Source organism: Perca flavescens, chromosome 18 (genome assembly GCF_004354835.1).
Source record: "Perca flavescens isolate YP-PL-M2 chromosome 18, PFLA_1.0, whole genome shotgun sequence".
Lineage (NCBI taxonomy): Eukaryota > Metazoa > Chordata > Actinopteri > Perciformes > Percidae > Perca > Perca flavescens.
Window position 1 is genome coordinate 18,538,226 of NC_041348.1, and position 16,495 is coordinate 18,554,720.

The following is a 16,495-nucleotide window of genomic DNA, read 5'->3' on the forward strand; positions in this document are numbered from 1 at the left end:
CCAGATGGAATCTGTGGATGCAGAATTTTCCACAGATTTTGAAAGAAATTTAATTAAATTCTCCACCACAGTCTATCTTTTCATTTTGGATCACCGCTGAAAACTTAAAGAAAAAAATCATCAGATTCCGTTTGGGCCACTACAACAACAACAATCAGTATTGGCCAATGCAGTATATTAGCCAGACCAACATCCAGCTTTCACAACAATTCTCTTATCACTGAAGTGGGCATTTACCAGAACTGCCCATTAAAAACAAAACTGCAGGGAAAACGAGGCACATTCTGGCTGTACTTGCAGAAGCAAATACATTGGAGAGAGAAAAGTTTGGACTGGTTCTGAATGTTTTGAGTGATCTCAAACTCAGAACATCCAGTGACTCACCCAGGCTTTTCTTGGCAGAGGTGGAAAACACTGAGCTCCAGAAGGACGATAGTTGCAGAATCAAGGGGGCACTTTAGACATCCTCAGTAGAAGGATGATTAGTCTAAGCTATATTTTTTTCTTTATGACCAGAAAGTTTGTTTCAGGTATTAGTTTGCTGTGGATGTACATGGTGCCATTGATACTGTGATGTGCAATTTAGTCTCTCAATGCATTTAGATCCCATTGCTTGACTACATTTGAAATGACAGAGATACAAATGTTCTAAAATATATATATTATTATTATTATTATTATTAGTATTATTATATATGACCGCTAATTGCATGCCAACTCATTGTGCATGTGTGTTATTGTGCGTATGTTAATCGTCTGTGGATATTTGCAGCAACAAGAGCAGTAAGGAGGAGACACTGCTACAGAGGAAGACTGCAGCCAGTGCCCCTCCTCCCCCGAGTGAGGAGGCCATTAGCAGCACATCGGAGGACGACTCCGAGGAGGACCGCGATGACGACGGATCCGTGTCCCAGCGCTCTACCCCGATCAAACTGCTAACAGAGTCTGGCGAAAGCAATCGCATACAGGAGGTAGGAAAACACGAAGCATCTAATGACCAATGTCTGAAGATTAACATGTTTTCATCAAGTAAACACATTTACACTGCAACAGTTATATACAGTACAAATTTAAAACACTTCAAGGTGAAAACACAAGTAAAACTAAATCTAAATCAGTGTCACTTAATTGTTTTATACGGAGGAAACAAAGCAGCATATCAAATTAGATCCTCTAATTATTCAAGGATATGAAATCTCCTCTAAGGACCTCAGGGAAATGTCATCGTGGTCCTTGTTGAAATTAGTTTTGTGTTTCTGTTTGCGTCAGACAGAAGCGTAGACATCAACTTAATCAGCTTAAACGACGGGGGTTTCCAGAGCAGAGGGTCTAAATGGTGTGGGTTTGTATTAATGTTTTTTTTTAGGGAGAATAAAAGAAAGGTAGAATATTTGTCATAATTCCTCTCTTTTTTTTCTCCATCTCTTTGCATAATAAACTCTATTCTCTACACATACAGTACGTTATACATTCAAGATTCAACAGGATTTAAGAGGTTTATTGTCATACATACCATGCGGAAAGCAACGTTGTATGTATCCCTCTATCCATGCTGCTATTAAAACAAGTATGTCTGTTTAATTGAATGTCCCCTTTGGAAAGCTGGCCAGGAATGGACATCTGTATAAGCCTCTTGATGCTAACTGGTTGTCCTGACTCAGAAATTAAATGAGCTTAGTGAGCTTTTAGTTAGTGATGTTTCAAATCGAAATATAGAGAAGATACAATTGATAATCTTTGTTTATGTTGATGTCAGCAAAAGGGCTCTCTGAGGTCTCTAAGGAACCTACAATTATTTTATAAATTATATCATTTTATCCATCTCTATGGTGATATAAAAATGCAAGATTTGTGTTTTGATTTGAAGTTTTCAATCTTTCATATAAAGGCTTTTGATTATTTTCTTACTAAAGATAAAAAAAAAAAAAACTTCATAAGGTCTGTTCCGTTCACCAACTAGCCGCTAACAGCTGCCTGTTGCGGCTAGAAGAGAGATGTGAGAATGAACCAAAACAGTGAAGTTGCAGGCCAGAAATCCAAAAAAATTTGCTAAAAAGGCGTGCGTGCGTGCGTGCGCGCGCGCGTGCGCGCGCGCGTGCGCGCGTGCGTCAGTAATTATTCTGTCCAGAATTTTATAGAAACATCACTCCTTTCGGGTTATTATGTTTGCTTATATTGCTTTCATGGGAAATGTAGGGGAATGGTCGGTTCTTCTATGGCTTCCTCTTAAGGCCCATGTATCATTAAGTGTATGTAGGATGTGTGCTGTGGGATTTTGTTTGCTTTAGGACTTTAGGTGATATGTGGTCACTTGCAGGAGTCATGCCTGCCTTCATTTTTTGATGTATTGATCTCCTTTTTTGGGTTTCTATCGAGGTCAATGTGAAGGTCTGCTTTGACAATATCCGTCCTTTTTCTGGACCAATCTGAAAAGAGGTCGGTTGTTAAGCCTAAGTTTTCTTGTTCTTCTTACTGCATCCTGGCCACAATGTTCTTTAGTTAATCTGTGGTTTTGTTCAGTTCCAGTTTTAATTTATTTCCTTCCCACTAGAATTATTCAGATTTTCTGGGTTCAAACACTAAAACATTAAGACTAGCTGTGACTAAACTTTTTGTTTTCAATAGCTTACAGACTAGCTGGTACAATGAAAAGCCACCACATCTACTTTTATCCAGACCCACATTATAAGGTTAGTACTACTACCTGTTGTGCTGCCAACAACATTATAGCAGCAACTAACCCTAACCTTTCACAATACACATAGTTGTTTGATCAATAGTAAATATGGAAATATATATTACACTTGACCCTTACAGAGCAAAGTAGGATTAAAACTCTAGGCTCAATATATTCCTCTGGATGTCATTGTGTAGAAGAATTTAAAATCTTATTGCTGCTGTGGCCAGGTTGGGTAAGTGGGTAGAACAGGCGTTGTTTTAACACAGAAGCATCAATAATGTTTTAGAGGCGAAGGCTTTCCCTTCCATCTCTCTCCCTTCCTGATTAATTATGTCTTCTCAGGACCTTGAGCAGTGAGCTGATCATGATTTTTTTTGGTCTAGACTCACGTGTTGGGCGCACACATACCTCTGCTCACAGACCGTCGCTGAGAATGGATTGCCAGGGTGCCAGCACTAAACAAAACTGTTGAAATATTTAAACATCAGATCATTACTACGTTTGCCATGGAATTACACATGCTCATTTTATATTCCACTCAATATAAGCGCACATGTGTCTGCATGAACATTAATAGACTGCAATATGTGTATTAATTTTTAAGCAAGTGCGTGCACTTGTATGTGTTCACAGCTGCTGTTTCTTGGACATTGCCCTGGAACATTCACTCTCATCACCTCCCTGCAGCTTGGATCAATACATATACTGTTAAATTGAATGCATTATGTTAATCATATCACAGTCAAATGGCATAGCTGACTGCTTTACTGCCACTCCTGCACATGCTGTTACATAACAAGCCTTTACATAACTAGCAGTCCTTGTAGAAAGCGGGTAAAATACACCTCTTGGATTTAAAATTTTATACTGATATACATTTTCTGAGTATTTGCAGGACAATTTTAAACAACCTATAGAGTAAAAAGTTTCTCTGTTAAATCTTATTTAAATACAGAGTTAGGTTAGTCTACGGCTATGGATCCCAGATTTGAGCACATGGCTGCTTTTTGACTAGATTTAGGGTTTGCGGGTTAAATGTATTCTGATACAATTACTAATTACCTTTTTTTTTTTTTTTTTTTTTATAAATGTCTTTAACCTAGTAATCAAACTTTTTACTAAATATATCGGCAATCTGATCCTGTCTTTTTTTTGTAACTTAAAATACTGAATACTGGTCAACATAACTCTTACAGACCGTTCCTAATACGTGAAATAGTAGTTTTTTCACAGCCAAATGCACTAACATGCACACATGGCTGAACCAGCAATCAAAACAAAGAACATTGTAAACACACACACACACACACACACACACACACACACACACACACACACACACACACACACACACACACACACACACACAGGGATTGTCATTCTCTGCTCAGGACGCTATAAAAACAAATATTTGTTTGATGCTATATCAATGTTATGAATATCAAGTACAGAACGTTAGAACCTTTTTTTGTATCCTTACACTGTAATGCTTTTCTATGTATTCCGTTACTCCCCAAACCTGTCAATATTGCATTTACATAATTTTTGCATTAATGTGATGGAGTACCATGATTTTTCAGGGATTTTTTTTTTTTCTTTCAGTTTTTTAAATTAAAACACGCCACACAATGCTTCATTCATTGTACGTTTTGGGCTTTCTTGCCTTCATCAGGGTTGTATCTGAGGACATTTCCAGTTTCCTTAAATACAATACAACTTTATCATCATTCTTGTTAAGAAAATTGTTAATTTACTGGATTAACCAAAGATCATATGGTTTTTGGCTCTATAAAATGGTTTATCAAATGACTTTCTATGAATCATACAATAGTGTGCACATATCACAATATAAAATGACATAAACCATAATATAGAAGATCAATTGTTTTCCATGGGTTACACTGCAGTAGTCAGATCATGCTCAGTTGTTATGAAAGAGTCCAATGTCTGCCAAAAAAACACTAACAACCACAATATAACACCATCCCCACAATCTCGCACCACACCACCAGGCAAGATGGTTTCATGCTGTTTACATGAAATCCTTGCCCTACCACCAGCATATGAACACAGAAACAGAGATTAATCAGACCAGACAATGTTTTCTCGCCTCTTCGATCATCTGGTTTTGGTAAGCACATGTCCACTGTAGCCTCATCGTCTTGGCCTCAATCCACCTTACTCTGCTGTTGTTGCGATGTTCATCAAGTTGTGTTTTCAGATTCAAGTCTTTCTGTTGTTTTCACTGTTGCCTTGAGCTTAATAGGAATGCTGAATGGATCACAGAAGTACTTAATATCATTGCTGGTTTGATTGGGCATCTTGGTAAACCTTAATAAAACGAAATGCCGAAATTATGTTTTATAAATTGGGCTTAATGTTGCTTAATGACTTTTTTAAGATGCATAAATCATAGTATGTTCTGATTGTTTTACTTTCTGTTCTCATAGCATTGTGTAATCACGACTTGTCTTTGGCAATAGTTTTATTTAATTTTGTCATGGATTTAGGTGATTAAGCCACATTAATCTCATTGGTTAATTGGATTTTTAATAGAAGGTTTTGTTTCATATATTGTGCAATAGTGTGTTTCTAACCAAAGCATACCCTCATGTTCGATGGCCCTTGGTTATGATTTTATCATCTTCCAACTTGATTTTGCTACCATTTTTTTTCTTTTGTAATTAGATTTTCAAACTTCCTAATTTTCTAACAACAAACTTTTTATGTAAAGCCTTTTAGAATGAGCTTGAACCGGTCTGACCATTTCAAACTGATCTCTTGTTTATGTCTGAATATTGTGTCTCTACAAACTTTTGGACACTGTGTGCAAGACCACCATGAGGGCACTGTCCCTGAACATGAAACCACCTCATCAGACACCAACAATCAAATTACATTCATAGTTGCTTAAATTTACACTCCTGGGGCCATCTTAAGTAGGGAATTAGTTGTAGAGAAGCAGCTAAACCTGATGACCTTGTCTGTGTGATTTAATATTTTGAGTTGCTGCTATTTGATTTGCTGATTGGAGGAGCTTTACCTGCTGACACATATCTGTTTGTATTATTCTTAACCTTCCTTTATAAGTCCCAGTAAAGCTTTTTGTGTTTCTCTGTCTCGGTCAAGTGCCCATGTACTGCGGCTTCTTACCTTTCCCTTCTCATCTCTTCAGGAGATCCAGCAGCAGTTAGTTAAGGAGCCCTATGGACTCAATCTATCTGAGTTTCCTGCTGAGAAAGACCTGCACATTTATGAAAGGTAATAAACACAAGGCTTGCACACACATGCACTGTTTGATATTATAATTAATGCAGACATTTAAAAATGGTGGGCCACAGTGTATAGGGCTCTAACAATATTTGAAGTTACTATTTTACTACTTAAGATAATGTAGTAGTCGTTGAGTTGTAGGCAGGCGAGGCATGTTGTGCTTTTACTACAGAACTCAGTTCTAAGGGATAAGAAACTCACACACTTAGTGTCCACTTTATTGGGTAAACTTCTAACTTGAAGCAGTCCAATGCATAAGCTCAGCCATAAATTCTAACTTCACATATATAATGTTACATTTTTAATTGACACTGACAGAGAGGTATTAAGTTAATATATGTATTTACTATGGCTGTCAGCATTAACAGGATACTATTTTGATACACTGGTAAGAATTGCTTTCCATTGAACTTTCCATTGTACTTAAAAACAGTTCTGAAATGCAAAATAATAGAATTTTAATCATGTGATAAACATGCGATTAATCACGATTAACTATAGAAATTCATCAATTAATCATGATTAAAAAAAAATAATCGTTTGACATTTACACATATGTTTATTAGTGAGGTTGTAGCTTGCAGGGGTGTTGACCTAGACTGCATAATATTGAGAGGTGTTTCTAATGGTTTGCTGATTGGTTGTTGTAAGCCAGAGAAAATAACACACAGCCAAACAAACACTGGGTACTGGTCATATCAACCATCTCAAGCTGCCTTCTGTGTGTTTTAGTTTTTTTTGCCTTCAGCTCTCAGTATACTGTATGTCTAGCATGTTTTTTGGTGCCACATTGAAGCAATCGGCAGCTTTGTTTACTGACTGCCTCTGCCCATTTAACTGGTCTTGAGGAAAATTTCTTTCTATTGATTGTTATGGACAATACACCCATTCTCCAAGACAAATCGGGAGGAACAAGCAGTCCGTGTCAGCAACCCCCTCAGGGTGATATCGGTCATTTTGCAAAAGGGACATTGTCAACTCTGCCCTGCTGTGTGCATTACATTTCTGACCTCACTGCTTTTTGTCCCCCTCTCCCTTCCTTCACCCCCCAAGTTTAATTTCCTGTCTGTCCTTTCTATTTCGTTTAGTCCTTTCTCCCTGTTTGCTCCCAACCATGATGAGCTACAGTGAATAGCTGCCATCAGAACGAACACAACTATCTGTTCTTTGGATGCGAACTGCACGTTTGATACTGTGTGATGCATTTAATGGAGTGTTAATAGCTTGCTGCTGCTGTGCTAAACCCACTGAGGATAACTGGCCCAGTGTATTGTTTCAGTAGTCAGTGTATGGTCTTGTCTTTGAAGCAATATTAACCATTTGTAGATTAACCAGTACACTTTATATTTTAGCAAATACAATCTTTGAGTTCATGAGCGTGGCATATCATAAAAACGACCATTCATTTGAAATTGCACTACATGAACCAAATATGAATAACATGTCAGAGAACACCAGACATGTTGCATTTTCAATATGGAGTAAAAATCAGTGTTGCTCAGAAAGTGTCCTTGCTCTCTATAACTATGTCATTATGTTCAGATGAACTGAAAGCGACTGGTTGAGGAATTATTTCTGCATGTGGAGAGATGTAAGAGATCAGTAATGAAAGAAGGGCAGACAGATACTTAAACTAACATTTAAAAAAATTATACAGCGGGGAAAATAAGTATTGAACGCGTCAACATTTTTCCCAGTAAATATATTTCCGATGGGGCTATTGGAATTAAATTTTCACCAGATGTGCACCATGACAAAAGTTATGTGTAATAAAGTGGAATGATAATGGGAATAAATATTGAACACATGAAGAAAAAGGGGTGTGGGAAGCAATTTAGGAAGCAATCCTGCCCCCTATTAGTACAAATGAATATCAGCTGGATTAGTCCTAATTGATGGCCTATAAAAAGGTTTATCATTACCAAGGTGTCACTCAAGAAGCATTTCATGATGGGTAAAAGCAAAGAGCTGCCCCAAGACCTTTGCAAGCTTATTGTAGAAAAACATACGGATGGCATTGGTTAAAGATGAATATCTAAACTTTTGAAAGTTCCAGTGAGCACTGTTGGGGCCATTATCCGGAAGTGGAAAGAACATCATTTCACCATTAACCGGCCACGACCAGGTTCTCCTCGCAAGATTTCTGACAGAGGAGTCCATAGAATACTTAGAAGAGTTGTCAAAGAACCAACGACCACTCGCAGAGATCTTCAGAAAGACCTGGAAGAAGCAGGTACAGTTGTTTCAAAGAAAGTAATTAGTAATGCACTCAACCGCAATGGCCTCTATGCACGCACACCACGCAAGTCACCACTGCTCAAGAAAAGGCATGTGGAAGCTCGCTTAAAGTTTGCTGCATAACATCTGGACAAGCCACTGACATACTGGGAGAATATAATCTGGTCAGATGAGACCATGGAGAAATGTACTATGACATTCTTGATAACAATCTGCTGCCATCCACCAGGATGCTGAAGATGTAACGAGGGTGGACATTTCAGCTAGATAATGATCCCAAACACACAGCCAAGGAAACTCTCAATTGGTTTCAGAGAAAGAAAATCAAGGTGTTAGAATGGCCCAGTCAATCACCTGACTTGGATCCAATTGAAAACCTCTGGAAAGAACTGAAGATCAGAGTTCAGAGAAGATGCCCCCGGAACCTTCAAGATTTGAAGACAGTTTGTGTGGAAGAATGGGCAAATCACAGCTGAGCAATGTGTGCAACTAGTTTCTTCATACAGGAGGCGTCTTGAAGCTTTTCTACTAAGTATTAAATACATTTTAGCAAGTGTGTTCAATACTTTTTCCCTGTGTCATTTCACTTTATTACACACAACTTAATTTATGGACTTATTTGTTTGATATCTTTGTATGTGTGGATTAGTTGGGTTGTTACTGATATCTGGTGATAATTTCATGCCGATAGCCCCATCAGAAATATCTTTACTGAGAAAAATGTTGACGCGTTCAATACTTATTTTCTACGCTGTATATAGCCTATATGGGATATAAATATAGTATTGATCATGGCTTTTAGAATGAATGTGATTCACCAGACCTTTTGTTAAAGAAAACGTTTTGAGGCGTGATTGAAGCAGGGGAGTTACATTTAAAAAATGTTGTTCATATCCTCCTATTGTAGTGGCACATAATGAGAATAAAACTCTATTCATTATCTAGGCTGAAAGTTGGAATGGCTCTAAAGATGTTAGCTGCAGCCAAAGCTCTGCTAATCAGTGCATTAATATTAAATAACCATAAGCGAGAACCAGAGGGGACTCTAAACTGTTTTATATTATTGTGTCTTTGCAAGAGAAAAATATCCTAAGGGGAATTTTTAAGATTTGATGACATTTGAGATCCCAACAGACATGTTAAGATCATCTCTGAGTATTTGTATTGAAAAATACAACCTAAAATGAAAGGGTCCTTTAGAGATTAATTACACTGTGACCAAATTACCTTTTTTTTAATGGCTCTGCTCATCATGAAGATGGAAGGAGCATTAGGCAGAGACAAACATATGTTAAGTATATGCACATACTGTAGACTTTTGGCGTATTTTGCAGGAATATTTGTCTTTTTCATTTTGAGGTTGTTTTTGTCTGCAGGTTTGCACGTTTGGGCGAGAGCCAGCACAGGGTGGAAAGAACCGAACACATAAACCTGGCAAACATCATCTGCTTGTGAGTAAAACATGTGACAAGTGAACCCAAATGCACACACAGACAAAAAGAAAAACCCATATGTACCCAAACTCAATAATCCTCACTCACGTGTGATGTTCAGCATTACATTGCAATATGGGTTTGTAGTTATAATCCCACCCTTTGAAATACCAAGTCAGTTTTATTTAGAGGACAGACAGATGTGCAATAGATTGTTGTGGGTACAGAATAGATATTTTTAAATTACAATACAGACAATCCAAATGACAAAATCATACAGAATGTGAACATGAATGAAAAAGATGGATCCAGGAGGATGTCCTGCAGCTTCCAGGTGTTGTCAAGAGAGAGAGAGAGAGAGAGAGAGAGAGAGAGACCATGGAACAAGTGAACAAAGTTGTCCACAAGTGTTCTCCAGTGAGGCTTCTAGCTATGTGTTGTTGAATTTCCATCTTTTATAACCATACTTATTGTCATACCTACTAATTCCCAGTCACTCCACCCCTTCGCCTTCCTACTCACTGTTGCCGTGACCCAGCAGGCGTTTTTTTTCTTAGCCAAATTCGATCCACACGTGGGATGGCAATGTGCAGCCATACAGACACATTAGAAATTTCCCTTCCTTGTATTGCTCTCCTTTTTTCTACCTCTAGCTCTCGCTCACACATCCACGGACAGCATCTCAATGACAAAATGCCTTGTAAGGATATCTCTTAATATGTATTCTCTTTTCGCTCTTGGTCTTTGCAATTTTCTCTCTCCCTCTCACACATACTGTACATGTCTGCTTTGCAAATGTTGCAACACCAGAGGGGCTCTAGGCTCCAGTGTTTTATCAGAGAATAGTATAGAGAATAGCTGGCGAGACACAATAATCTACCTGCTATTCTTCTAATGCTCTTCTTTTTTGAACACTTACATGCATATGCTTATATACTGTGTGCACATACATACAACAGGCACACTTTTTTACAGAGTTATGGCATCAAAGTATCAGAATCAGAAAAAGATTTAACACAAGGAATTTGCCTTGGTTGTTGGTGCATACATTAATATGAAATAAACAATAAATACAGAAAAAAATATGTACATATAACTGTTTAACGTTAAAGTGCTCATATTATGCTTTTTGGCTTTTCCCCTTTCCTTTATTGTGTTATACAGTTAGGTTCGGAAATATTTGGACAGTGACACAATTTTCATAATTTTGGCCCTGTGCGCCAATACAATGTATTTGAAAAGAATTCATCGAGATGAAATTGTAGTGCAGACTTTCAGCTTTAATTTGAGGGTGTTTACATCAACATTGGAGGAAGGGTTTAGGAATTACACACATTTTCATACATAGTCCCCTTATTTCAAGGGACCTAAAGTAATTGGACAAATTAATATAATCATAAATAAAATGTTCATTCTTAATACTTTGTTGAGAATCCTTTGCAGGCGATGACTGCCTGGAGTCTGGAACCCATAGACATCACCAAACGTTGGGTTTCCTTCTTTGTGATGCTTTGCCAGGCCTTGACTGCAGCTGTCTTCAGCTGTTGTTTGTTTGCAGGTCTTTCTGCCTCAAGTTTTGTCTTAGGCAAGTGGAATGCATGCTCGATCGGATTGAGATCAGGTGATTGACTCGGCCATTGTAGAATATTTCACTTCTTTGCCATGAAAAACTCCTGGTTTGCTTTTGCAGTATGTTTTGGGTCATTGTCCATCTATCTGTACTGTGAAGCGCCATCCAATCAACTTTGTTGAATTTGGCTGAATATCAACAGACATAGTGTTCCTATAGACTTCAGAATTTATGCGGCTGTTTCCATCTTCTATCATATCATCAATAAACACTAGTGACCCAGTGCCACTGGAAGCCATGCATGCCCATGCCATTACACTGCCTCCACTATGTTTTATAGATGATATGGTGTGCTTCGGCTCAAGAGCCGTCCCAAGCCTTCTCCATACTTTTCTCTTCCCATCATTCTGGTACAGGTTGATCTTAGTTTCATCAGTCCAAAGAATGCTGTTCCAGAACTGGGCTGCCTTTTTTAGATGTCTTCTGGCAAACTCTAATCTGGCTTTTCTATTCTTGAGGCTTATAAATGGTTTGCACCTTGTGGTCTCGTGAAGTCTTCTCTTTATGGTAGACTTGGATAATGATACACCTACTTCCCGGAGAGTCTTCTTCACTTCACTAGACTTTGTGAAGGGGTTCTTCTTAACCAAGGAAAGGATCCTGCGATCATCAACCACTGTTGTCTTCTGTGGACGTCCGGGCCTTTTTGTATTGCTGAGCTCACCGGTGCGTTGCTTTTTTCTCAGAATGTACCAAACTGTTGATTTGGCCACTAATGTTTCTGCTATCTCTCTGATGGATTTTTTTCTTTTTCCGCAGCCTAAGGATGCCTGCTTTACTTGCATTGAGAGCTCCTTTGACCGCATGTTGTGGATTTGCAGCAACAGTTTCCAAATTAAAATGTCACACCTGAAATTAACACTTTTATCTGCCTAATTGATGATGAAATAATGAGGAAATAGCCCACACCTGCTCATGAACCAGCTTTTGACTCAATTGTCCAATTACTTTAGGTCCCTTGAAATTAGGAGAATATGTATGAAAATGTTTATAATTCCTAAACCATTCCTCCAATTTTGACGTAAATACCCTCAAAATAAAGCTGAAAGTCTGCTCTACAATTTAATCTCGATGATTTCATTTCAAATCCATTGTGTTAGCGCACATGGCCAAAATTATGAAAATGTTGTCACTTTCCAAATATTACCGAACCTAACTGTATATCTTTTTGTGCACGTTATAGGTTTACAAAGTGAAAAAGCCCAAAGTCCACCCCAAAGGCACTTACCATCTCCAACAGAAAACACTGTTCACAAACTGCTCCAAACAGCTCTATTGTAGTCCAGCCTTTTGCTTCCGTGACAAACGTGCGTCACTTTGTAACACACGTTATAATGCTCGCCTAGCATGGCACTCCCTCATACTCTGCAACTGACAAGCTAGCAGTACTTACTGAGCATGTGCGACTCCCAACAAAGATGGTACAGAAGTGAGATGCCTCACTCTGTAGCTAAAACAGAGAGCTCAACACACAGGGTGAAAAGAGGAGCTGCAGCAATGTGCAGTATAACAAATATATTGTGTTTTCTGAAACGCAGCCTTGAGAAAAACTGGTGCCAAAGAAGTAATCGACAACTAGAGATTTTCAAATCGATTGTCAGATATTTAAACATTTTAAAGGCATATTTTGACTTTTTGGGAAATATTGTTATTCATTTTCCTGCTGAGAGTTAGATGACAATATCAAAACTATTCTCACGGGGCACTTGAGTGGCTCACCTGGTTGAGCGTGCGCCCCATGTACAGAGGCTTGGTCCTTGCCGCAGCAGCCGCAGCCCTTTGCTATGTCTGTACACTAAATAAGACGCTCCAGTAACCAAGAATAGTTCAGCACATAACCCCTACAACCATTTTCTTTACTCTCTAGTTTATGTAGATGTTAAACAAGATAAAGTGTTAATTAGTGGGCTTTAGAGGTTATATTAGACTGTTCTTGTTACCTTTGGTTAGAACCAGGCTAACTGTTTACCCCTGTTTTCAGTCTTTGTGCTAAGCTAAGTGTTCTATAAGGATAAAAGGCATTTTCATAGCAGACAAAAAGTTCTTAGTTGTCAGATTTTTATATACCTATCTATAATGGCTTGTGTCCAAAAATAAAAGAAAGCAAGTACAATATTTGTAAAGTATTTATATTTTTATGGAGTGCCACTCTGCACAAGAATAGTTTACCGGTCACTCAGCATAGTGGTCTTAAAAATGTACACTGCTTTTAGATCATACCATCCGCATGCTAACAATGACAATGCTAACATGCTGATGTTTAGCACGTATAATGTTAACCATGTTCATCATCTTAGGTTAGCGTGTAAGCATGCTAACAGTTGCTAATTAGAACTAAACACAAAGTACAGTTGATGCTTGTTGTGGAGACATATCACTTAAAACCACAAATGTCAACCTCATGGTGGTGCTAATGAAAAGTCAACCGATCGCCAAAGTCATCAGGATATATCCCCTTGCAACCATGAATATCTGCATAACATTTTGTGCCAATCCATCCAGTAGATATATAGGTATCAGAACTGCCTTGCTGTCACTTTGAAAGAAAACTGATTATACAAACATTCATAACAGCCCCTTCCAGTCTCTGAGGATCTGTGCTCCTGTCTTGTAGTTTGTAGTAAAGATAGTGATGCAGCCTAGGTCTGACAGTTAAATTGATTACTTGCTCGTGGGTAGGGTTGGTTACCGAAACCAGGTTCCACTACGGTTCCTACGCAGCCGGTAGGAATCGGAACAGATTAGAACGCAAATTTTGGTTCCTCATTTTGGTTCAACTTAATGTGTCAACTGAAATATTTTCTCTCTGTCGATCTGAAACGAACATAAAAATACCACACTTTCTCTGTAGTCTAACGTTAGCTAGCTACCATAAATGTAGACTACTTTTAAAATGCAATATTTTCCCATGGGCTCACCAAAATGGACGTAAAAGCATATTAACCATTCACTGCACGTGATCGCTAGTAAACATATTACATCTTTGATGTCATTTTTCAGTTTTTCAAGAATCGGTTTAGGAATCTGAATTGTTTTAAAAGTTCCGGTTCGGCATCGGAAACGTAAAAATTCAAACGATACCCAACCCTACTCGTGGGGGCGTCTTCTTGTGATGATGATAACATGGAAATTGGTGACTTGAGAGAAGATTGAAGGAGAGGATGTTAGATGAATTTTCTATCCTCTGACTCCATCTTTAGAGTGCTGTTTACAACCTTTTTAGAGCAAACACATGACTCTTTGTGGCTCTCTTTGAACATGCAACTCTTTTTTTTTTCTTTTTACATAAATGTTTGCTCAAAGGAAATGCCATTTTTAATATAGCACAGGTGAACGATATTATACGTCTGAAAAAGGTGGCAGACATACAGATATTGGCTTTGTGTGCAAGAGCAACCTCAGTCAGTAGGGAATCTCTGCATTTTTTGTTCAGTTTGCATCTCTCCTCGTAGGCCTATATCTTCAACATTCATCACTCTGGCCATTCATTAGTCCGTCCGTCCATTTCTGTCATCCTCGTGTCCACAGGGTCTGACAGGTGTGTCTGTTGTTGTGCAACAGTGCTATTCTAAGATGCTGTTACAACACCCCAAACGCGTTTTGAGCCCTTTAGTCTGACATCGCCATCTGTGTAGCTCCTCTATTGACCCATTAGGCATAGGCAAAGCTGACTCATTTGGTGGGGATAAAACCGGAAAGGATGTGATTACTGTGGCGGATTCCTGTTGAGCAGCATCAGTGAGGTGTGGTGATTTGTTTCCGCCTCAAATTATAATGAGCTTTTAAGTCACAGATCCAGATGAATGGACAGATGTGACTGAGTAAAAACAGATCAGTCACTTTCTTTTAAGTATTCATGTTGTCAAGCTGTAGTGTAATTGTGGTCACCTTTACACCTTCTAACCTGGTAGTTAATTCAGCAAGATATTAAAGTGTTGTTTCGAAAATAAATTTTTAGATTTGAAAAAATGTGGAGACTTAAATGTTACCTCATAATTCTGTGAAAACATGAACATCTGTCATTTGCTAAATGTTCTATTGATCGATTTCTACAAGTGTGACTGTAGGAAGGAAACATCCTTGTAGCTGGGGTATTCCCTGATTTACTCTACATTTCACTTGACTTGTCTACAGGCTGTAATGATTATCTGCAAGAGGTGCTGAGATGTCAGCTGTGTGTGAAGTGTCACCACAAGTCAACAGACAGAACACAAATCAAGACAATGGTTTGTTTCACAGAGCCAAACATTTGTATTTGTTACCTGATCGAGATTAACGTAAAGACTAATTAAATAGTCTGTGTTGCCTTCTTTCTGAAGCTTTTGAGACAAAGTGCCTAACCTAAGAGACGGTGAATCAACATAATTTTCTCCTGCAATGGTGTAATAGCACTTAGTCTATATCTTTGACGTTCCACTTCCGGGATTACTCCGGTGCCGCAGGAAATTCTGCCGGATGCATCTATTTTCGCCGATTTCTGTTTCCTTCCGCTTTCTTTTTTTGTTGTAATTTTAAACTCCAGTGGATTGATGAGGACTATGGTTAACTGCTCCTCAGATCTCTGCAGGGTAAATCCAGACAGCTAGCTGGACTATCTGTCCAATCTGAGTTTTCTCTTGCACGACTATTTTGCAGCGGCTCTGTCCAGCGCTTAGCACCACCCCAAGGCTATTCTGATTGGTTTAAAGAAATGCCAATAAACGAGAGCACATTTTTCTTCCATCCCGGAATGCTATGTGGACTAGCCAGACCCTCCTCCACTCCGCAGCGTGTGGATGGTCTGGCAAAGTGAGACTAAATGGCACTTAACTGGACCACCAGCTGTTATCTTGATGAAACAATTCCTAAATACAAATGTGCGCTACATTTGGATGGAAACCTGGCTTCAGCCTGTCCAAAAAAACAAACAAACGTGATAAACCATACGTTTAACCTTCTCAGCTTCTTGTTCGCCTTGTGATGGTGCTTCTTTGGTTTCAAGTTGGGTGCCTGGACCCCGGAATACCTAAATTCATAATTTAAAAAGCTTCCTCGATCTACCGGAGCTTCTGTTTTTACTTTGATACAGCCAATAATCAAGGAGGTGCATTTGTAATGCAACCATGTGTCAGACCAGCTGCTCACTGGGGCCTCAGCTGCTGTTGAACTCAGTGGCGCAAAAAGTGGGTATGCGCTATATGCGGCGCATAAGGGTGCAGCACCATGGTGGCACCAAAGCGATGGTAAAAAAAATAATAAAAA

The 16,495-nt window shown here is 38.7% G+C and overlaps 1 protein-coding gene across 2 annotated transcripts in view; it reads left to right on the forward strand.

Moving 5' to 3' along the window:
* The window catches only part of fig4a (FIG4 phosphoinositide 5-phosphatase a), a 59,050-nt gene that overhangs the window by 40,457 nt on the left and 2,098 nt on the right, over positions 1 to 16,495 (forward strand). The window contains exons 21-23 of one of the 2 annotated variants that reach the window (XM_028605592.1): positions 773 to 971; positions 5,856 to 5,941; positions 9,568 to 9,642. In XM_028605592.1, coding sequence (XP_028461393.1) covers positions 773 to 971; positions 5,856 to 5,941; positions 9,568 to 9,642 — 360 coding nt within the window. Of the gene's footprint in view, positions 1 to 772; positions 972 to 3,313; positions 3,516 to 5,855; positions 5,942 to 9,567; positions 9,643 to 16,495 lie in introns of those variants that run through there. The other variant, XM_028605593.1, reaches the window with a different exon arrangement.